General features: G+C 37.7%; 1 protein-coding gene across 1 annotated transcript; it reads left to right on the forward strand.

Moving 5' to 3' along the window:
- Positions 1-144: 144 nt before the first annotated feature.
- Positions 145-22,123, forward strand: soat2 (sterol O-acyltransferase 2). The gene is made up of 16 exons (XM_036124571.1): positions 145-254; positions 1,819-1,905; positions 2,615-2,670; positions 2,861-3,000; positions 3,117-3,170; positions 4,387-4,494; positions 7,290-7,572; positions 7,741-7,816; positions 12,586-12,670; positions 13,334-13,379; positions 13,625-13,754; positions 14,138-14,235; positions 16,978-17,076; positions 17,223-17,358; positions 19,187-19,332; positions 21,592-22,123. The coding sequence occupies exons 2-16, from the start codon at positions 1,827-1,829 to the stop codon at positions 21,646-21,648; spliced, it is 1,593 nt and encodes a 530-aa protein (XP_035980464.1). The 5' UTR covers positions 145-254; positions 1,819-1,826; the 3' UTR covers positions 21,649-22,123.
- Positions 22,124-23,662: the final 1,539 nt, after the last annotated feature.

Here is a 23,662-nt window from a genome sequence, read left to right on the forward strand (position 1 = left end):
CAATCTACGGTTTGCATGGTCGTTGAGAATGAACTTAAATGTTCTGCACCGCTCCAAGCATCCAACAGCGGAGCAGGGGTGGGGTTGGGCAGCAGAGGACCTGTCCTGTGCTGGGCTGGGAGCCAAAAGGCCAAAGTTCAAAAAACTGCAGAGAAAATAGAGTAGGAATCACAACAGTCGGGACAGACATACTTAAATATTTGCCTGGAACATCATCTCAGTGGGAGTCATCATTTGGAGCAGTGCTGAGGACTGTGAGTAAGAACCAACCACACCACACTATGACGTCTGTTAGCTTGAGGACTCATTTGTGCTTAGTTTTAGCCAAGGTGCAGAAGAATGCTCACTCATCATATCTGAAAGCTACAGGCTGTAAATGTGGCAAATTAAACACAATATGTTGAAATAAGATAGTCATGCATGGATTTTTCACTTTTGTTATTTTTTTCTGAGATGAAGAGAACAGCTTTAAAGTATTTATTTTCATAGATTATAGATCACTTGGCAGTAAAAGCCTAAGGGTAATTTGATCTTTGATCTGGTGTTTCATCCAAACACAAAAGCTGAGTACATTAGATTATATTCAACTCAATATTACAAAAACATTTATGCACAGTGTTAAAGGTTACAGTCAAGCTTTAATGTCAAAGCAGCAAAATCCTTTAAAATTAGCACATTGTGTCTCTATGGCAATCTTGGTAATGATTCATTTTATTTACAGTTTATAATATTGCAGATACTAGATGGCAAACCTTAAACTCCCTAATCATTTCCGTGTTGCCCAATCAACAATTTGCAGAAGCTGTCATTGGTGGGGAGGTTAAGGAGAGAAGGATACAAAAAACAGCAATATATCTTATGTGGTCATGTTCTGCTGAAGTACAGATTATCAATAATGACAATACACCCACACAGGCTGAGACTTCCTCCACTGCAGCTACAGTAAATAACCCCCAGTTAGACATGCTAGAATGTAGCAGATGGGTTCAAAGGTTTCTCTTGTCTCCAACGCTTCAGAAACAAGCCTACCATGTTGCCAATAGTGACAGCTTAAGCTCTCAAGTAATCTTTTCTGTTTTTGTGCATACATGGAGGCATCAAAACTACCCAGAAATAGTAGATACTGGGTATTTTTGCAGATAAAAATTAGATGATTCGCTGGTGTTTTACTACAAATGGCTGCCATACATTGGTGATTCAGTGATTTGGTGGAAACAGGTATGAGAGAATCTGCACAAAAGAAGATAATGTAATCAGAAATTTAACTCACATCACATATAAAACAACTGCTAATAATACATGTTTTCTTTGCCATTCACTCAATGACCCCATCATATACAGCACAAGCGTTCAATGATTATTGGCTGCATTTCATCATCATGAGTAGTGATCAAACAGCATGGATCAGCAGAGGAGGTCACTAAATGTCACTTACCTCTCTGGGAAAATCTCTCTCTCTGGGTTTCCCGTGGATCCTACCTGAAAAAAGTTAACCTTTAATGGTCACAGGAAGCTTTATCATTTGTTTACATTGATTGGCTTGGACTATGGACAACCACTCAGAAGGTAACTCTCGTTTAAAACTCAAAATCTGTTAGTCAAACAGTTTTTCACTCCAGTGAATACAAAAGATAAAAGGCTGAATTCAGCTAGATTCACATGGTGCTCAAAGTAGGTTAAACACAGGAATGTTGCGCGTCTTTGCAGTGATGTCACAGTACTCTGCATGATGCTATTTATCGGGGTTGTTTCAGTGCATTATGAGCAGAGATCCATCCCTTCTCTTTCCTGTTGGCCCTAATATTGTGTCCCTTGCAGTCTTAAACATGACCTCCTCGGAGCCCCCTAATGGACTCTGGAATCGGAAAACCAAGACTCGGCAGCAAGATGCCAAATCCGATCAAGGTATGCTCAAACAGTGAGGAACTTCTGGGAAGTTCGTTGATTCAGTGCCATAGCAAAAATAAGAGTTTAGTGTAGACAATTTTCAATGCTTTATAAAGTCTTTTCATTGCCAGGTAATTCCAATATACTTTGTAGGGCTGGACGATAATTCAGTAACAATATATATATATATCGATGATAGAAAAAAAGGGTCAATCAAAAGTTCAATAGAATAACATTTTTCCTTCCTTTTACATTCTAGCCATGTAGGTTAATATTACCGTCACTACATCCTTCCAACCAATCACAGACGCAGACCCAGGAACACTCCGCCCCTTCAAAAAGTTCAGAGGGCACATGTTCTTTTTTCTTTTTTAAAAACTTAATAAAGAGTTGGTTGAATAAAGGGTGGAGTTTGAATTCAGTGTTTGTGTGTTCTGTATACAAAAATAGGTCACTAAGCAACAGCATTAAATGGCCAGGGCTGCACTTAAAATATATATTTTGAATTTGTTGACAATTATCCATATCAATCAATGTGATTTCTATTTTATCTATATGCTTTTTTCTATATCATCCAGCCCTAATGATTTGTTAAATTTTGACATGTCCAATTGCTGCAGAACAATACATGACCTTCTGTTGTCTCCTCTGGTTTTGTGAATAAGATGTGCTCTGTATTGTTAGGCAAAATAAACAATCTGAGCAGCATCTATTTGTCTGTCTGCAGCCAAGAGTCCGGAAAATGTGCTGGAAGACCTGATTGAGTGGGAAAAATACATGAAGGTAATTAAAAAGCTTATGTTGCACAATAAAAAAAACACAAATAAATTGTGTCTATGGACTAAATATTATAGAATAGTGTCAACAAAGTGGTGTACAAAGCAGAACCCATAAAATAGTGACACTGACATTATATTCAACAGCAGCCTTTAAGCTGGAGGAAAAAATAAAACCCTTTCTGTTCTGTGTGTAGAAGCTAAAGGTGAAAGTTTTAGAACAGGTCCAGGATCAGCTCAAAGATATTCTTGACAAAGCTCTGACTGAGTCCATTGAGCCTCCCGCCCACATTCAATCTGCACTGACTGGGAAAACGAAGAAGAAAGAGTCAACCAGGTGAGATGGATATGCACGCCTCAGCCACACGGGAAGACAGGGAGTATGAATGCTCTCATTAGCAACTTGCTGCAGGAAGATGCGTTTGATTAAATGCCGTCTGTGCTTTGTTTTAGATCTCAAAGGATGGAAGATGGCAAAGTGTTTATGGAGAGAGCGTCGCTGTTGGAGTGAGTGACAACAGAGCTGAAACGGATGAGTCAGTTTTCCTATTAGAGCAGCGGATACAGATATAAAGGAAGGCTATATTTGAATAGAACTAAAAATACTAGTGGTGTCCCCATACCGATACCAGCGTCAAGTACTCGTACTTATAAAAGCAATCCGATACCATGAACCGATACCAATTTTCCTCCTGGGCTGGGCTACGCTGTAACTTAAAGGCTAAATACTACTCTATACCAGGTAGTGGTGCTATACACCCAGAGGTTGGTCCTGACTCTCCAAAACAAAAAGAAGGAGAGAAGATAACTGAAGCTCTAACCAAATTCATCGCCCTTGATGGTCAGTCGTTTTCAGTGGTCAATGATATTGTTAAGTTATTTGTGATCTATAAGTAACAATTTATTAAGTACCCTGTATCGGGACACCCTTAGAAAATATAACAGGATATCCTTTTTTTCCCTGCAAAAAAGCTTGTACCACCGGTGAAGTGATTGTGGCTCTAGCCACAAAACACTATTTAAGGCATAATTAAATCACATGTCTTACATTTACTTCTGAACCACTACCTTAATGTTGGCGGGTATTTTATCATCTGTTAAACTGTAAACATGTACTCTGTTTTAGTGGCGTAAAATTATAGGGATGCACATCATTCAAAGGATATATAGTTGACGTCAGAGGTTTAGTTGAACTGTATAAAAGATACCAAGCCAATTTCTTCTTACTGTCTAACGTTAAAACCAGACAAACTTTTCTTGTTTAAGTCGGTTAGACCCACAAACTGAACTTTCCTTAGTTTCATGTGAGAAGCTTAGGGAAGGATGCCCAAAACATTTGACCCAAGCCATAAAGATTTGAGGAAAAATCTACCAAATGCTTGGGAAATGCTTGTAAAGATTGGAAATTGTTAATTAAGAGTTCAATTACCTCTCTTATCAATACTGCATGAGCAGATAGAGATAGTTTAACTGATCCTAAAAGAGCTCAACACAACTGATTTAATGTCAGAAATAACATCAGATCTAATGTGTGAAAATACGTGATCTGTCTTTATTTACAATTTATGTCGATTTCATCTGTACACTATTCATGATTAATTATCAAAGCGTTCAATAAATGGCGTATAGAAAGTCCTGTTGGTATTTACTGTAGTTTAATAAAATTTGTGTGGATATGTTGGATTTAATTATTGCTTATTCTGTGTTTTCTTCTCTTCCTCAGCGAACTGTTTGAGATCAGCCACATTCGGACCATCTACCACATGTTTATCGCTGTGCTCCTCATCTTCTGTCTGAGCACCTTGGCCGTCGACTACATCGACCAGGGCAGGTCTGTGTTTCTAAGTGCATTTAAAAGAGATTGATGAACTAAAGAAAACCACAATACATCTCGCCAAGCTGCTGCAAGACTGTGGAGGTTTAATAGAGACATGAGACACACTGCTACCCAAACCTTTTTCCTTAAGTCAGAGTTGTTGAATGATGATGATGGAAAAAATTGAAAAACATTGGTTCAAAGTCTCCGCTCTAACCTATTGGCCCATTTATTTAGACCATTCCATTTATATTGTTTCAATTTCCAACAAACCCTTTGGTGAACCCTATTTGTTGCACTGTGCAAAGGTTTTAACGTGTCCCTGTTGTCTCTTAACTTGGTTGCCAATGAGCCTGGCTTTTTGACGGTCTTTTGAAGTGGATAGACAGCTTGAGAAAAAACTGAAGATTACTGGAAAACGTCAGGATGTTTTGATGAAATATTTGAAATATCCAGCAAAGACTTGAAACAGGACCGAAGTGCTGCTCATCCTTTAGCTGATCATCTGCTTTATGTTAAATGTTTAGCTTAACTTTGAAAATCCGCTTACTAGTGCACAAAAACATTTTATTTCTATCAAACTTACCAAACGGTGTTATCTTTGAAATGTTTAATACATTCAGCAAAAGAAAAGCCTGTAAATCCCTTTACCTAAATCAACACTTGACAACTGTTATGTTTACGCAACAGTTGTCCGGATTATTGGGTATATTTTAATGCCTGAACAATTCATGGTTATGAGTCAGAGTTAAGTACTGTACCTCATCAAAGAAAAATCTCTCCTCTGAAAAATTGGCTGAAATCTAGTGACAGGCAGCAAAAGCCTAGAGAAAAGCTTTAAACGAGATCCAGAAAGTCTGGATGAAAGTTGGTTAAGACCACTTTAGAAGATTACAACTGCAGCTGCATCTCAGGTTAATTAAATACTGTAAAAATGAATTTATTTCAGTAATTCAATTTGAAATAAGATGGCCCTCCCACTGAAATTTACTAACCAATCACTGGGCGTGGTCATCAAAGCAGGTTTTGGTTCTTTTGGCAGTGTGGGCAGGATTTACATCTGGATGGAAAATAATATCAGCATCTTCATGATGCTGGTCAATAGATGGAAGCGAGGAGTGCTCTAAGATTTCCTGCTAGACGTCTGTTCTGACGTTGCTGAAACACAGTGAACAAAGACCAGTAGATATAATGAGTCAAACATCGCAGACTGTGGAAACTTGAAACTAAACCTTGACCAACTTGCTTCCTAGTGTCTTCTGCTCTTACTCCAGACTCTGGGATCTTGATTTTCAAATGAAATGCAAACTTTATCTTAATCTGTAGACAGGATCTGACCACTGAGCAGCAGAAGCCCCTTACCTTAGCCCAGGTAAGGGACTAAGGTAAGGGGCTTCTGCTGCTATCTTTGGTTCAGGATTGGCCTAACAAAGGGATGATAAAAGTTATAGCCCATGTCCTGGATACATGTGTGTGTGGTGGTGTCTCCTGAAGCGCTGAGTCTAGCCTCGGTCTACGGTTTGTTAATGTCTCTTAAACTATTTAATAGACTTTGTTTCTCAATCCTCTCCACAGAGTTATCCCTGTTGCTTGTGCATCTTTTTCCACCACACTTTTTCCTTCCTCTCAACTTTCCATTTCTATGCTTGGTTACAGCACTCTGTAAACATCAGGTTCTTTGGCAAGGACCTTTTCTGGCTTACGCTCCTTATGGAGGGTCACTCTCTGCTGGATATGCGTCAAGTTAGCCTCCTCTCCCATGATTGTATGTCAAGACTTTTCTGAAGTTAAAATAATGTTCTGTCCATTGTGAGAAATTGGATTATGGGTTTTAATTTTGTGAAATGAAAGCACCTAAGACCCCACATTTTGCATATTTCCATATGGGATTAATGAAGCATATTTGAATTTGAATTTGAACCCAGAATACTACATATAGCCATTTTACACATTTTCATATGTCACTGTGCTCCTGGCTAAAGTAAAATAGTTTGGCTGGTTTCATCGTATCGTGACAATCTGTTATCCATGTTCTCTCTGAGGGGAAAAGTCCTCCCAAATTAGGCTTCGGAAATTCCCCCCACAACATAACAGAGTCACCGCATCTCTTCACCACAGCGGGGAAAAATGCAGTTTTTCCTTTTATTTGTCACACGTCTGTGCTTTTGTCTGAATAGAGATGTTTATGGTCATGGCGTTGTGATGTCTCAAGCTCTATAACCTCGAAACAGTTCGAGTGGAACTCCTTTATGCCCTGAAGCTTTTTTAAAAGCTTATTTCCTCGCTCCTTTCTTCTGTTTCCCCTCATCGTGTCTCTCGCTGCTCGCCGCGCCGCTCCCTCTGTTCATCTGGCAGAGGAAGAATGCATAATCAATCCTTCCGAAGAATTCCTCCCGTTGCTTTGGGCCGCTCACTAATGATTTTGTTTGTTGTTTGCCGTTTTATATCTTTCTTTTTTTTCCATCTGATAACAAGCATCAAAAATGAGCTCAACTGCGTGCAAATGATCAGATATGTTTACCCTGCATTTTAATGTGGATAAACTGAAAAGATTAAAAAAACTATGACGGTGTTCTTGCATGTAATCATACAGAATTAAGGAAGTATATTGCTTTTATTTTGGTTATGTAAATCACAGAAATAGACTCGATCTCTTTAGCCCTACTGGTATCATCAAAATGTTAATTGTAAATCCTGTTTAAAGCAGAAATTATCCTTGTTAGACTTTGTTTTTTACACGCTTATAAAAAAGTTATCGCCTTTTTGTTTGAACTAAGGTTTTAAACTTATTTTCTTTGCCACTCTCCCAGGTTGGTTTTGGAGTTTGACTTGCTGTTCTACGCCTTTGGGAACATGAGGACCGTCACCTGGGCCTGGCTCGCCATGTTTGTTTACGCCCTCTTCGTGCCTTACTACATCCTGCAGTTTTGGGGTTCTTTGTACCACAAATTCCCCTCCAAGTTGGGTCTCACTCTGGGTGCGGGGCTGATCTATGCTGCCATACAGACCTGCGTGCTTGGACTGTTCCCGATCTACACGGTCGTGCATCACCAGCTGCCTCCAGCTTCGCGCTTCATTGTGATTCTGGAGCAGGTGAGTTTGTGACGATGTGAAGGTGTCTAAGAATAAATCGTTACAGGGGGCTGTTTTATAATCTCACACAGGCCCCTTATCAATGTCTCCAGCTATTGCTGCTTTCTTGCAGAAACGTGGAACATTCAGTGCAGGAACTTTGATTATAGCGTTATTAAATGTCCTCAGATTCGATTCCAGATGAAAACCTACTCGTTCATTAGAGAAACGGCTCCTGTTATCCTGAAGAACCCGCCAAAGGAAGGTAATGTACCATGCTGTTTCGATGTCAGGTGTATTTACTCCTGAGGCGCTAACATTATTCACAGTGGCACTCCCAGACACAGGAGAAAAACGACTGAAACAAAACAGCAAGTTGCTGGGAATATAGCTCATACCAACATCAAACCTTACAATGAAGACAACACCACAAATAAATTACCGTGGGTGCTGGTGCTGCTCCATGAGCTGTTCAGAAAGAAAGTCAATTTTAGTAGAAAGAATCTCAACTATAGGCCAAACATTTAATGCAAGTGACCAACAAATTTAATTTCGGATCAAGAACCTGAAATCTACACTTCCAAAACTTTACGTTTTAAAAGCCAAACCCAGATGTCAATGTATAAAATAACGCTCCCATCCCACCCCAAAACAGATTAATGTTGAAAATTAGCCAGTGGCTAGAAGCATAAATCGATGCAATCTGCTGGGTTTCCTTAGATAACAAATCTGTATGATTTGACTGAATTTGACTTTGTAAATTGTCTTGGGATGCCATGTGTTGTGAATTGACGCTATTTAAATAAAATTTAATTGAATTGAAATTGAATCCAGATTTCATGGACAGATCAAAAATGTAGCAAAAATGCTCCCTATGTTTCATTTGTGTTGCCAGTAAGGAGCCACATATCATCACAGGGCTGCACAGTGGCGCAGTGGGTAGCGATGTTGCCTTGCAGCAAGAAGGTCCTGGGTTCGAGTACACCCCTGGGTCTTTCTGCATGGAGTTTGCATGTTCTCCCTGTGCATGCGTGGGTTCTCTCCGGGTACTCCGGCTTCCTCCCACAGTCCAAAAACATGACTGTTAGGTTGATTGGCTTCCCCAAATTGTCCTTAGGTGTAAGTGTGTGCGTGAATGGTTGTTTGTCTCTCTGTGTTGCCCTGCGACAGACTGGCGACCTGTCCAGGGTGTACCCCGCCTCTCGCCCATTTGACAGCTGGAGATAGGCACCAGCAACCCCTGCGACCCCATGAGGGATAAGCGGTTTGGAAATGGATGGATGAATTGAAATTGAATCCAGATTTCATGGACAGATCAAAAATGTAGCAAAAATGCTCCCTATGTTTCATTTGTGTTGCCAGTAAGGAGCCACATATCAATTCAATATGTTCCCTATATAAAAATGTCCCTTTTAGTCCAATAAACGCTGCAGATTAGTATTTGTTTTTAAGAGAGAAGTGGCTGAAAACTTTTTTTTGTTTTTGTTTTTTGTTGTGGTGGAGTGGGGTGTTGTGAAAAAGGTAAATTGAATTTACTTGTGCTTTTAAAACAATATAAATGGTGATTCGGGTTTATGTTTGTACATTCCTTTCTATAGTTTTATGGCTCTAAACTATGATATTTGCTTGCTTTAAGGAATTGAAGAAATGCTCAAAAGATATTAACATTTTAATTGGACTATATTATCAAGTTAGTTACACTTGTGCCATTTTGATCTGGTCAGTTGAGTAGTGGAGGTGATTGTTCAAACAGTGGTTTTGGTGTTAGTTAAATTACCAAAGAGACACTAAAGGGCCAACAATGAGGCCCCAATGGGTTGATAGGATGAGGCCACAGATATTTTTCCCTCCACATTTTTTGACTGCTTTCCAGTGGTTTTGCATTTGACCAGGGTCAGTGTCACAACTGGTAGCCTGAAACCATACCTGGATGCTACAGAGTCCAGCTTCACCAAGGAGTAACAGGATGAGTACTGCTAGAGCCCTACAGAGTGACCTCCAGTGGGCACTGGGCATGATGGTCTCTGACCAAACTATAAGAAACAGACATCCTGAGGGTGGTCTGAGGGCCAGACATCCTCTAGTAGACCACTGTGCTCACTGCCTGACATTGTGGAGCCCGACTGGTACCAGAGAACACTGGAATCGCCAGGTTTGCCACTTGTGCCCTGTTCTTTGGACAGATGAGAGCAGGTTCACTCTGAGCTCATGTGACAGACGTGAAAGGGCCTGGAGAAACTGTGGTAAACATTATGCAGCCTGCAGCATTGATCACTATGATTAGTTCAGCAGCAGATCAGTGTTGAGCCTGCCCTGACATTGTCAGGCATGCATACAAGTCCGTGGAGACCATACGAACCACTGATCACCATGCTGAGTTGCTGCAATGACATTTCAGTAAATTGGACTAGCCTATCACATCGATTCTTCAGTTTCACTTTCTCTGTGACTTCAGATTAAGTCCCCTGTGGGTTGATGATTTTATTAAATGATGTGGCATCCTTTTGTTCCCGGCACATTACCTGTTCCATTTCAGTATGGATATCCAGAATTATTTATTTTTCAAGTGGGATCAAAGTGTCCCTTTGTTTTTTTGAACAGTGTATATTTAAGTTCATGACAACAGAAATGATTGCAAAGAAAATGTATGCAAAAACATTTCTCCTTTGGGCGGCATGTGAGTGCTTTTGGTTGCTCTCTTATTCAGTGGTCGACACTGCAATCCATTACAACTTGCTCACAACACTGGCAGAGGTTCATTTTCTCCAGATGCCCTTCCTGATGCAATTGCCTAAATAGAGGAAATCAAAAGCTTTCCATATTCCCTCAGCAAAGCCAACATAACCAGAACCAGCAATGAGATTGTCTGTGAAGTCCCAAAATATCTAGATAGATAAATAAATAACTGAGGAAATAAATACATAGAGAATTAATTTTTGCTAACATTTGTTCTGTTTGGAAATCACAAAACAAAATTTTGCTAAACAGCTGTTTAAAGACTCTGCTTTCCGATTTAAATATCACAGATTAAAATATCACACTGGATAAAGGACTATAATGCTGATTTGTAGATAAAACTAAACAACTTTTTTAAATAGAAAGAAGTGTGCTCATATTACAGTTTTTCTCCACTGGTTTGGCTCATTCCTTATAACAGAAATTACATTGTTGAAACTCTAAAATCTTTTAGCAAGACAGTGATACAGTTCAGCACAGCACAATGACTTACTTGCAAAAGCTCATATCTCTCCCAAAACTGTTCACTCATGCTTCAAAACTGAATTCCTTTCCCATTTAGATAGTCAGTGCCACCAAAATTGCAAAGTTCCTGTCTCAATTGCTTTGGCTCAATTTGGCTCAAGCTTTGGCTCAGACCAGGTGTTCTCAAAACTCCTGGTGCTTTTGCCAAAATAGCCTGGATTGTTCAGCACAACACTATGGTTCACCTGCAAAAGCCCATATCTTACCAAAAACAGTTCACCCATGTGTCCAAACTAAATTCATGTTCAGTGCCCCCAAAATGCATCACCCTCTTGACATTGTGTGAGCACTGCAAGTAAAAATGTTTAGATGTTTTGTAAGCAGAGGACTACCTAACGGGATACAATTGTGTAAAATAAATATATATTTTACCGTAAGAGTAGCCTCAAAGGTTTGACAGCACAGTGTATATTCTCCCTTGCAATGCAACAAGGGAATAAACACATGCATGTTGCATCCATCTCCTACATTTATCTCCTGTAATGTCTCCACACACAGCATCCATTGAATGGAGCAGGGACCTTTGATCTCGAGCCCAATGCTCATATGCTCTCCATCTCCAAGTGGAGAAAAACTCCTCAATAGGATTCAGGAAATGATAGTAAAGTGGTAGTGACACCATGACCATCCATTAGTAGTGAACCAGGCCCCACATCTTGTGCTTTATGCACAGTGCTCTGTCCTATACAGACAGTGTGCTGTTCCATCATGGACTGAGTACTGTACGTACCTGTTTTCCCTTCGAAAGGTTTGGATGATGGAGGAGACTGTAGACCGAGGCACATTAGGCTGCACCTGGCGACCTGCATCTGCCATCGTGAGGCGATGGTTGACAACATGATCTGTAATTGTGGCCCGAATTTCATCCGGGGCAGCATGGTGACTTCGTATTCCTCCATTAGATTGAGAATCAATTAATCAGTTCAGATCACCAGGATCTATTCACCTGGAAAGCGTGCTAAATATAGGCTACTTTAACTTAATCCTTTGCAAAGATGCACTGAGACATTTGAGAGATGAACAAATAGATTTGCAATTTGTTGAAATGAATGAGAAATGTTCTGTTGTGAACAACTGCCAAGTGGTTAGGATGTTTGTCCGTGTTATTTTGAGAAAGTCATTTCTGCTTGAAGAAAAGAGTCAAACCAATGGAGAAAAACTGTAAAACATAAACTAAATAAACAAAACAGCTCAAAATAATCCCAGCAGTGTTATGATTTGGGTTTATTTTTGCTTCGGCATGGCCAGAATTTAGATAAATTAAATGTTTTTATGGAAAGAAAATTACAGTGAATGCAAGAAGAAGAAGAAGCTCAAACAATTTCAAGTTAATTTACAGTCCTTACCGTTAGTAACTGAAAACATTTAGTTACATTTATCTTTGTGCGAGATTAAGTTTTTGAAACTTGATCACACAGACAGCTTTACTGAATGGCTAGTTCAGTTGCAGCTCATAATTTCTTCAAATAAAGAATTAAAACACTTTGAAGCCCTGGATTTCAAAAAACTATTGTAGACATCAGAGCACCTTTATATGTGTTTTGTTTTGGTGAAGATGATAATGTATAGGTATCACATCTGCAGTTTGGTATCATGACTTTAGGTTTTTCTGCTTGACTCTGGGAAATATTAATTGTGCATTACTATTAAGGTTTTCAAAAAAAGGGAAATTTAATAAAGAAACCATAAATCTTCCATCTGAGAGAGCTGATGTTATAGAAGCTGGATTTTGTCAGTCTAAGTGATATTAACTGAACTATTTTTGTCTTCCAGGAGAGAATCCCAGGTTTCCAACAATTTCTAGCTACCTGTACTTCCTTTTCTGTCCAACACTCATCTATAGGGAATTTTACCCTCGGTAAGACAGACCATCGGGATTGCATTTATCAGGCAACCAAGCTGAACATGAAAAGAACAAACAACAATTTAGGGAACATTTTTCCATGCTACATGTGCATTACATATGTAGATGTTATAGTCCCCACAGCACTTTGCTACTGATTCCCCACTGAGGGGCAATTAAGCATATTTCTATTTCTGTTCTATATGTATGTAAATTAAAAGCTTGGCTGCAACGGGCATACTTAACTGATCAAACATTAGAAATGCCAAGATATGCTTTTGCAGACAGACTGAAAACAGGTAGATATAGATAGATAGATAGATAGATAGATAGATAGATAGATAGATAGATAGATAGATAGATAGATAGATAGATAGATAGATAGATAGATAGATAGATAGATAGATAGATAGATAGATAGATAGATAGATAGATAGATAGATAGATAGATAGATAGATAGATAGATAGATAGATAGATAGATAGATAGATAGATAGATAGATAGATAGATAGATACAAAGAATGCTGGCTTGAATATAAACAGAAAAGAGGGCAACGTTTCTGTTGCTATGGGATAGTGCTTAGCAGAAGCCTTGCATTTAGAAGAAATGCTGTTTACTTTTAGAGAACATAATTAGACGTTTTCGCTTTTTTAATAGCCTGCCTTTTAATCCACAGAAACAGACAAATACGTTGGAAATATGTTGCTGTTACTCTTGGCAAGGTACATTTTCATTTAGAGATTCTAATTAAAGTTAACAATTCTTAGTTTTAAGGAATGTGTGAACATGTTTTCTGTGTATAATTTGATGATAGATCAACTAGATGTTACCAATTATCTTTCATATCACAAATGCGATTTCTGACTCACGTCTGAAAAGCCGTGGTACTACAGTCTAAGTTTAATTATCTTGTCTATTTTCCATAATGTCTTTTTAACTGTATTCATGTTTTAACCCATATTCCTAGATTTTTGGATGCCTATTTTATGGATACTTCATCCTGGTGCGTCTTTGTATACCTGTCTTCAGACCGGAGACCAACCAGCCTTTTAGTAAAAGAACCATGGTTCTGGCTGTATTTCATTCCATATTACCAGGTATTTTACAAAGTAAATTAGACACACAAATGTGCAGGTGGAAATACTAAGTTGATGTGGCATGCCCAATGAACAATTAATCTCTGACTTTATATGTAACATCTGTTCTTGTTTCTAACATCTTGTATTTCCAGTGGGTTTGTACTAATAAATATATTACACTCCATTAAGGGCAGTCCCAAGTGTATTTAAGTCAGCGATAAGAATAAAGATGCTATTAAAAAACAGATACAGGTGATTAAAGGTTGGCTGGTTTACTGCTCCCGTAAAGTGAAGAGCTTTTAGAGTGCTGATATTAAAAGATAGATGTTAAGTTACAGTTCCTTTAAGGTTCCTGGGAACGGTGCCCATTTCACAGCCTCCTCTTCTTCTCTGTGTTTCAGGAATAATGCTCCTCCTGCTGTGTTTCTTCGCCTTCTTGCACTGTTGGCTCAACCTCTTCGGGGAGCTGCTGCGTTTTGCTGACAGGATGTTTTACAAGGTGTGTGACACTTGATACTTGATTCCTGTCACATACATAACCTCTCCTGGGAAGGCATTATTGGCAGATCTGTTTTGTTTTACAAGTGGGAATAATCAGATTGACGACGAGTGAAATTGGAGCAGCAGTCTGGAGAATCCCCCCCCAAACACTTCAATGTTATTTTATTGATAGCTGTTGAAGATGTGCGAAGCAATTTATTTATTTTTCTTTCTTTCTTTTTTTTTTTTTGCAAATACTGCTTCAGTGATTCTTTAATCTTTAATGGAAAACTTTTATGTCTCTGCAATGTGAAGTAAACAAGCAAAGGCAGCTAAGTTCAGCTATGAAACAAAACGTTGCCTAACCTCAAGAATTCAGGAAATCATTCCCTAAAAGCTCGTGTTGACTGTGTTTGAAATGTGAATCCTCAACTGAATGACTTGTGGTCGAAAGCAAGCCTTTATCTTTAAACTGTTTCTAGGATCACTAAAAGACGCTCTTTTAATAGTTATTTTTTTTTTACATTTTAAAGATTCTACAAAGCCCAAGGTGGAGCCTTAGATTCAAACCCAAATAATCATGTTTTAAAAGTTGTGTCTAAACCACTGTTGTCTTAGATATATTAAAATGCTAGAGATGTCTACTGACTGCAAGTAAACAAAACATAAGCTTAACCGTTGTTCTCAGTTTTAAGTATGATACAATTTTAACTGCCCTTACCTAGTATAATAAGATTTTCACAATTCTTATATGTAGTTTAGCTCGTTTAACACTAACATGTTAAAGTGGGTTGTATATGCATCAGTTCTTTTCAAACAACTGTACCTTATTTATATACACCTTCTAATAAAAATAGAAATTAGTTTCCTTAAGTAGCTTAGACATTATACCCCAGACACATCCATCCAGTTTGTTTCAAAACAGAATGCAGTGAGGGTCAGTGTCGTGCAACCTTCGGTGTTTATCTTCTTCAACCCACCTGAACCAAAAACAGAGGCCGTGAGTAGGACTCTGCAGCATTTAATGACAGTGTGGAGGTAAATCAGCCAGCTGATTCAACCGTGTTGGACTATGGACATCGAAACATTGCAGGACCTTGGCCCTCTGGGACTGGAGATTGACAACCCTGATCTATTATGCAGTCATCTAGTTGGCTTTATATCAGCCAGTTTCCCTGTGGATTTGCAATCCTTTTGCTTTTCCTCATTTTATTTGACATTCCTGAATAAACTACAGTATTTTTCTAAAAGTATTGATACCCCTTCAACTTCCCTCTAGTGCATTTTGTTAGGATTTGAAGTGAAAACCAACACAGAGGGATGCATAATTATGTTACATTGATTAAAACTTTTTTGAGATGCATTGTTACCTTTCTGTTTCAGAATTCTGGATTCCTTTTTGTTCATACACTGCCTAATTATACAGTGCAATAAAGAAATGGCAACATTTTAAAAGTTCAAGGTGTAGGAAACCTTTCACAAGGAGCTGTATTGGACTAAATAGTCCTGTATATTTTAACATGCTGCAGACTTTCCATGAGTAGCACCAGGTACAGTTAGCAGACGTTGAACATTACCAACTGGCATGCTTCCAGTAGGCGTCACAGGTTGTCAAAACTCTTTCTAGTAGTTTTTAAAGAACAGATTTAATAACTCCAACAAGAACAGCGTCAATGACAACCTCCAACATATGTGGCATGACCCAAGTGTTGATGTTTACCTGAGTCCATTGTTTTCTGATATGTAGTCAGGAACTTTGGCATATAACTAGTCCAAATGCTGAATATTTTTCATTTCTTGAGGAAACATTGTCCTTAAAATGCATTTTTTTTAAACTGATGTTTAATGGGCCAAAGTAGACAAATTGTTATTCTAAACCCGGTCAGAAAATAGCAAATTTATTTCATGGTCATTCCAAAAAAAAGTAAAAAGCAAAATAACTGGACTTGTTTTCCGTAGTTGAAGATGTTTTGCTTCCTATCCAGGAAGCTTTCTCAATTCAAAAACTCTGGAGTAATGCGGAGTATCAAGTTTTACTAAGGGGGTGAACCTGTTTCTGTGTAATTTGCATGTTAATAGGCCTTTGTTGGGCAGTAGTATAAAACTTGGTACTCCACATACTCCTGACTTTTTGAATTGAGAAAGCTTCCTGGATAGGACACGAAACGTCTTCAACTACGGAAAACAAGTGCAGTTATTTTGTTTTTTACTTTTTTTTGGAAGAATATAGGTAATGTAGTTTTTGATTTTTGTTCAGCATTTTTCTATTTGGCATGCTTGCTAAGATAGTAAAATTACTTTTCGTCCTGTACATGGCTCGGCTGTAAGTTCTTAGATTAGTTGACACAAGCTGACTTTGGAAAGAAGTTGAGCTGTTAAAGGCATTCACTCAAGCGTTCACCTTTTGTTTAAGTAGAAATTTAATTATGCATAGGAGAAAAAAAAAAACAACCCTGGATAATTGAGTTTATTGGACAAAAATACAAACAATATTTTTGCTCCAAGGATAACCTTCAAAGTATTGAGCCAGTGGAGTTCTAAAGCCATAATTGATTTGAAAAGCTCTTATGAGTTCAGAAGGATCGAAGTGTTTTGCCTCTGTGCGGGCAAAACCTGAAAACAATATAAAATCCTTTATATCCTTGCTGGAGATTAATTGCAGCCCTTTCAGGTGTTATTCAGGCTTTAAAACCAAAAACCAAAAACAAACACAAACCCGTTATATGATCCACTTAATGCAGAACTGGTTTCTGTTTTCCAGGACTGGTGGAACTCTACATCGTTTGCAAACTATTATCGTACCTGGAATGTTGTGGTTCACGACTGGTTGTACTACTATGGATACAGAGACTTCCTCTGGGTGAGCAGATTTCCAGGTATTAAGGATTACGACCGATGCTCCTAAAGTAGCATGTCCAATGATGAAAAGTGTTTTGCTCTCTTTCCCTCCCTGTCTCTCTTTCTCTGCCTGTTTCTCTGTCGCTCTCGTCTCTCGGATCCCTGCAGCTGTCCAACAAGAGGTTCCGGACAGCGGCCATGCTGTCCGTATTCATCGTCTCGGCTGTTGTCCATGAATATGCTTTGGCCTTGGCCTTCGGCTTCTTCTACCCTGTCATGTTCTGCCTCTTTGCAGTTTTTGGAGGTGAGGGGATTTACTTAGTCATGCATGTAACATGTAGGGATAAAAAATGTGCTTTGGAAAAACATAAACCTGTGATCTGCATTTTAGAAAATGCAGATCACATTATAATGCCTTTATAATGGCAATTATAATTTTCAATTATAAGGGCAAAATATAAGAGCTGGAAATAAAAATCGACTCACCGTCATATTTTATAGTTTCAAACTTTTCAGTCCGATAAAAAAAGTCTTCCCCCATTAGTCACTCTGACACTCAGAAATTATCAGACGACTCTTTTTAATGGGGCATGTTCAATCATCTTTACAACTAATCCTTTTTATTTGTGTTCAGTATTGTAGCTCATGATAATTATGTCGATTCTAGTTAGGAAATATGCAAAATAATAGCTGGAAAGAAAGAAGGGGACCACAAGGAATCAAAGAAGGCAGCCAAAATAATGATGACATTCTATATCAGGGGTGTCAAACATACTGCCCGCGGGCCTGTGGCTAAATGCACTATCATTAGAAATTTTTTTTTTTTTTTTTTTTTTTTTTTTTTTTTTTTTTCTCAGTGTCCTGTCTGGCAATGTGGCAATAAGATGCCACAAAGAGCTCATCAGATTTGACTTTCACAAGTGGACAAGATAAAAGGAAGAGAATGATAAAACGATTATTGAAAAAAAAACATGTATTTTGTTTAATTGAAAATATGCAGTTCCTATATTGGCCACGAGGGGCGCTGTGTTTTAATTAGCAGATTAAGCTTCAGGTGTGGAAAAATTTAAATCATTTCTTAATTTTTATCTGTTTGATGTATTTTGTCATGCAGGACAGTGTTTTTAAGTTCCAAAAAATGTGAATAAATGTTTTTCAACATTGTAAAATCACTGTGATCAGTTCTTATGCATAATGCACTTAAATGTTTAACTGAGTAAAAGTATTGTTGAAATTGCACATACTTTTCTTAAAAACGCTGAGGTTATAATATATTGTGTAAAAGTGAAATTAATTTAATATAAAAATCAACAACAAGTCCACATTTATTTGTTCTATTTAATCTTGCAATGAGTTTACTCGTGTGGCCCTCTTGAGATCAGATTAAGCTGTATGCGGCCCCTAAACCAAAATGAGTTTGACACCCCTGTTCTATATGTATCACTGATTTTGAGCATCAAAGTAAAACAGAAGAATGTTGTGATATCAGAGTCTCCAGCTCAAATTAGAGTTCACAAGATTTATTTTGTAGTTGGTTAAGTGACCTTGGTGACCTAACAACCCATCACCCTTTGTGTGTAGATTAAATGGTAAATGGCTTGTACTTGTAGAGCGCCTTAACTAGACCGACAACCCCAAAGCGCTTCACACTATAATCAATCATTCACCCATTCAGACACATCCACACCCTGACGGTGGTGAGCTATGTTTGTTGTCTTTTCATTAGCGGTGTATGGAAATCCATCATAAATTACAGGAATAAAGGCTTGGAAACACTCTGTGTAATGTACTATCTATATAAAGTGTTTCACTTGTGTTTCAGTGTTTTAAAAATGTACTTTTTAAAATTCAAATGTACACCCATTAGAAAAATTACATTTTATCAAATAATAATAATAATAATAATAATAATAATAATAATAATAATAATAATAATAATAATAATAGTAAAATGTAAACATTTTGCTTACAACAAAAAGACAGACGGTGGGTCGTTTTGGTTTTTAGGTTTCACCTTTCACCTATTTGTCTCTTTTCCTCAGTTCTCTTGTCTCCCAGCTACAACACAAACAAAGCATTACTGATCAACGGCAGCCATCAACATCAACCCTCTTTATATCTGTCTCTTTTAGTGGCTTTCAACTTCACCATGACTGATAAACGACAGAGCCCCGTGTTCAACGTCATCATGTGGGCGTGTCTCTTCCTCGGCCAGGGTGTCCAGGTGTGTCTGTACTGCCAGGAGTGGTATGCCCAGATACACTGCCCGTCCACGGGGGTATGTACCCTAACTAAAGGTTTTCTGATACAAATGTAAAAGCTTGGTTTGAGATGTATGCTGGTAAATTTGCCCTTCTTCTTGTGTTTTCTTTCTATTCTGAGATATTCATCATGGCACCTGTTACATAGTGTTGCCTCAGAATATTTAAAGAAGAACACAAGGAAATGTCTTTTGTGAAAGCGACGCAATCCCTCTCCTGATTCGTAGTAGTGGCAGTATAACAACTTCTTCAGTCTCCAAAGAGGCAAACTATTCTAACATCCTTCTCACTGCAGCATAATGTGTAAAGGAATTAGTCTAAATCCTGCTTTCAGTTCGTTTTTTTTATAAAAATAAATTATGGGCAAGAATTAAGAACATGTCAAATACTAGAGTACTAAATCCAATAGATTTCTATTAGAATCACTGTGTGGATATTAAGCTGTGTGAGGCATTGACCGTCAAAAGCCCACCGGTGGGTCCAAAGGAGCCAATAGGTTTATGTGTTTTGACAAGAGAAGGTTTTACAGTCCTTTAAAATATAAATAAATAAATATATACACAAGATCCAGATTTTACCTACTATAACTTAAAGAAATGTTACATTTTTAGATAAATTAAACCATTAACACATAAGTACAACTTGGGGATTTTGCACCAAAGTAAGCAATCTTTTGCTCTAAGATAACATCATTAGGTCTGAACTTTGACCCCAGTTTTAGATAAATGAAAAGTAGGCCAGCCGGTCAATAAACTCTGTATACGGCTAACGTTAACGCTGGATCAAAGGGATTGTAAAACAAACAAACAAAAAAAAGTCAAATACCCTGTGCTAACATTACACTGTGCTCTCCAAACGTTTTTTTTTTTTTTTCACCCCCAGGTATAGTTTTATGAAAATAACGATAAATGTTACTGCCAAACTTTTATTGCACAATCTCAAACAATTTAAAAAAATCCAGAATTTAATTTAAAGTATTTATTAAGTGGGGGAAATTATCTGGTATTAAGAAATGAATGTATTTTATAAAATCATGTTTGTCGGTTCATTGGCACCGACGTATGACCCAGTTTCATCAGTGCGACGGCGCTTATCTTTGCACCAGTTTTCCACAGGATTTAGGTACGAGGAATGAACTGACCAAAGAATGAGGTTGATTCTGTTCCTGTTGCACCATACTTGTGCTGCAATATGTTTTGGATCTTTATCAAATTTAAGTCTTTGTTAAAACTCCAAACTGTTTGCACCGGCCCCAAAAAAGGCCCACAGCATCACCAATCCCCCACCATACTTACAGAGGGCATTAGGTTCTTTTCCATCTTTTGTTTCACGCTTGGCCCAATTGGAACATTTATTCCTGTAAAGCTCTATCTTAGTCTTAGCTGACCAAAGCACACAGTTCTAGTTAAAATCCTGGTAGCAAATGTTTTTTTTTATTATGGAAGGAGGAAGAATGTTTTTATTTCAAGTGTAGCATGCCTCCAAACAACTAATTAGCAGAAGCATTCTAGTGTAATAGCCCCTATCAGGCTCCTAAATATGGATTGTGGCAAGGTAAACTTAGGTCATCATCCAGTTTTGTTTGTCTGCCACTTGTTTAAAATGTATAAATTACTACTTACTTGTAGATACAGGAATGTGTTGGTGAGTGCCCGTTTTCTTATAGCCATTTCCTATCTACTTTAATCTACACAAACCTGCCTTACTTGATAAATATGCAGGTTCTTGAGACTCTGAGCCATTTTAAAAAGTAAAGCATAAGTAGTAAAAAAAATATGATTTAGGTTTTTTTTTTTAGGTTTTTCAATGTGAAATTATGCTGCTGCAACATGACATGAATTTATTTAAAGGATTTTTAACACATCTCAATATGGGGATGCTGTTAAATGTAAACTGATGTTGGATGAAACTCAGACATCAGAACATTGTCTGAAGCAAAGCACTTTCAGTGTTCAAATGCAAGTCAGTAGAAGAATGGCAGATGTGGGAAACATTTATGGGGATTTAACAATTAGAAAGCCACATCCGTACACCAGGCGTTTGACGTTAGTTGTGGAGGATTGGCACGACAGATGGGCCCTGATGATCTTAGAACGCTTTAAGTCCACCATGAATCAACTGCATTTCAATGACATGCAGTGCCTCAAAATAGGGAGATTATGTGGTTAGACCTTATATTAAACATGGAAATTGTAAAAAACAAAAAAATAATAATAATAACAAAAACACTGTGTTGCATGTGAATTTTTCCATATTCTTTTATTCTTCACAAACAGGATAGCTTCTGGGAGCTGGTGATGCCTCGATCCTGGTCCTGCAGCTACCAGACATGAAGCCACATCTCTCCTTATACTGGAGGAACTAAAGAAGGAAACTGGGGATTTTTTTTTATCATGGACTGAAAAAAGGGAAGAGCAAGAGGAAGACATCTTAAAAGGCATATAAATAGACATCTGCAGATATTTTCAAAGCTTTCCATCTATCTGATAGGATGTTCTTGGATAAATCTAATTTTTGTTTTTGTTTTTACACTGATAAGATCACAGAGAGACGGAACAACACGACAGCAGAGAATTAGTGACCACAGGTCATTAGAAGTAGGTGTTTCTATGTTGGAGCAGACCACTATATAATTAGATTACTTCATGTAATGCTAGACTGGTCACCTAAACAATAATTTACAAAAGGAAAGGAGCACTGTGTTTTCCAGATAGTACAAGATGCCTAAATTTAAATACACTGCAAAAACAGACTAAATTTTACTAAAAATAAGTTAAAATGTTCTTGAAATTAGTGTATTTGCACTTTATTTGAGTAGGTAAATAAGATATCTGCCAATGGGATAAGAATTTTGCACTTAAAATAGGAATAACTCATATCCATCAACTTATTTCAAGTGCATTATATCTAATTATCTTAATTTAGGAGTAAAATTACTCTTTCCATTGGCATTTCCATTATTACCTGCTCAAATCAAGGAGAAATAAATTAATTTCAAGAATTTTTTTTTTACTTATTTTTAGTTCTGTTTTTGCAGTGTACTGGATCCTTTTTGCTCTAATTTATTTAATTTCCATGTTATGAACCGAGCAGAAAAATATCTATTATAAAAGCCGTATGCAATATTGTTTCTACTGTTTTTATATTAAAAACATTGTGTCTTTGCTGAACTTTTATTTATGTATAGATTTTTTTTTTTTTTTTTTTTTCCTAACATTTGCGTTATTTAAAAAAAAACCAAAGACAAAGAAGAAGCGTCTTTGAACAGACCCTGAATCTGCTGGAGTGTCTGGCCTGCAGAGTGCATTACAACTTCAGTTCTGGCTTCTCTGACATTTAGCTGGCAGGGATTGGTCGGTGGAGTGCCTATGGGAACCAGCCAGCCAACCACGTTCTGCGGTTTCTTATCAGCATGCCACAAAGCCTCTGTTCGCCTGCCTGTGGCGTCATACAGGAAGGAGGGGATTAACTTCGGTACAGTGTTTGCATTAGTGATGTAATGCTCTGTAAACTGATGGAGCACAATAAGAGAGTTAAGACGGGCAAAGATATGGCGACTTTAAGGGAAGGGTGGAATTCAGAGAAGTTGTGTCTATAATTATTATTGTTGGTAGTTTGTCCTTAAATCTCTAATGTGCTTTTCTGTGGCTTCATCAAAACGCTGTTGCACATTTGGTTTCTGTCAAGGATACAATTTCCATACAATAATTAAAAGGTGGCAAACAGAAATTTCAATATAAACAAATCCTAAACATTAGCTTCTAATGTCATATTTTCATATAAAGTTTGGCCACATGGGGGCAGAGCGAAGGAGCTGGAGAAATTACCACGTTCAGATACCGACAGAACACATTTGACATTCTTAAGATGTTATAGTCGTGTCAAATATACATCTATTAAATCTAATATAACTGATGCAGTTTTAGAAAAAAAGTATTTGCATGTAAATTAATTTTTTTAACTGCATTTGCTGTGTATGATTATTTTTTTATTTAAGATAAACAGCTCTATGAACACGTGCCTCTCAGCACAATAGGAAGTCGTTGAAAAGTTTTAATAATTTATTCAAAAAAAATTATTCTTTTGGCCAACAGCTGGAGAAAATATAAAATACAGTTTGTCGGAAAGTTAGATTATAACATAACGCCAAAATTGGATGTTTTATTATTGAGATATGTCAGGATAGTGAAGACTATGCCCGTGTGCTGCACAGAACCAGTTCCCATTATTTGGTTGGGGGTCCTTCAATGCTGTGTGGCATGATGGTGTTCAGTCTGTGTCTCTGCTGGGGTGTTTGAAAAGCCCAGGTTCAGCTTCAGTTTCAGCATTGTTGGCTCTGGTGAGAAT

This window comes from Fundulus heteroclitus, chromosome 20, assembly GCF_011125445.2.
Source record: "Fundulus heteroclitus isolate FHET01 chromosome 20, MU-UCD_Fhet_4.1, whole genome shotgun sequence".
Classification (NCBI taxonomy): domain Eukaryota; kingdom Metazoa; phylum Chordata; class Actinopteri; order Cyprinodontiformes; family Fundulidae; genus Fundulus; species Fundulus heteroclitus.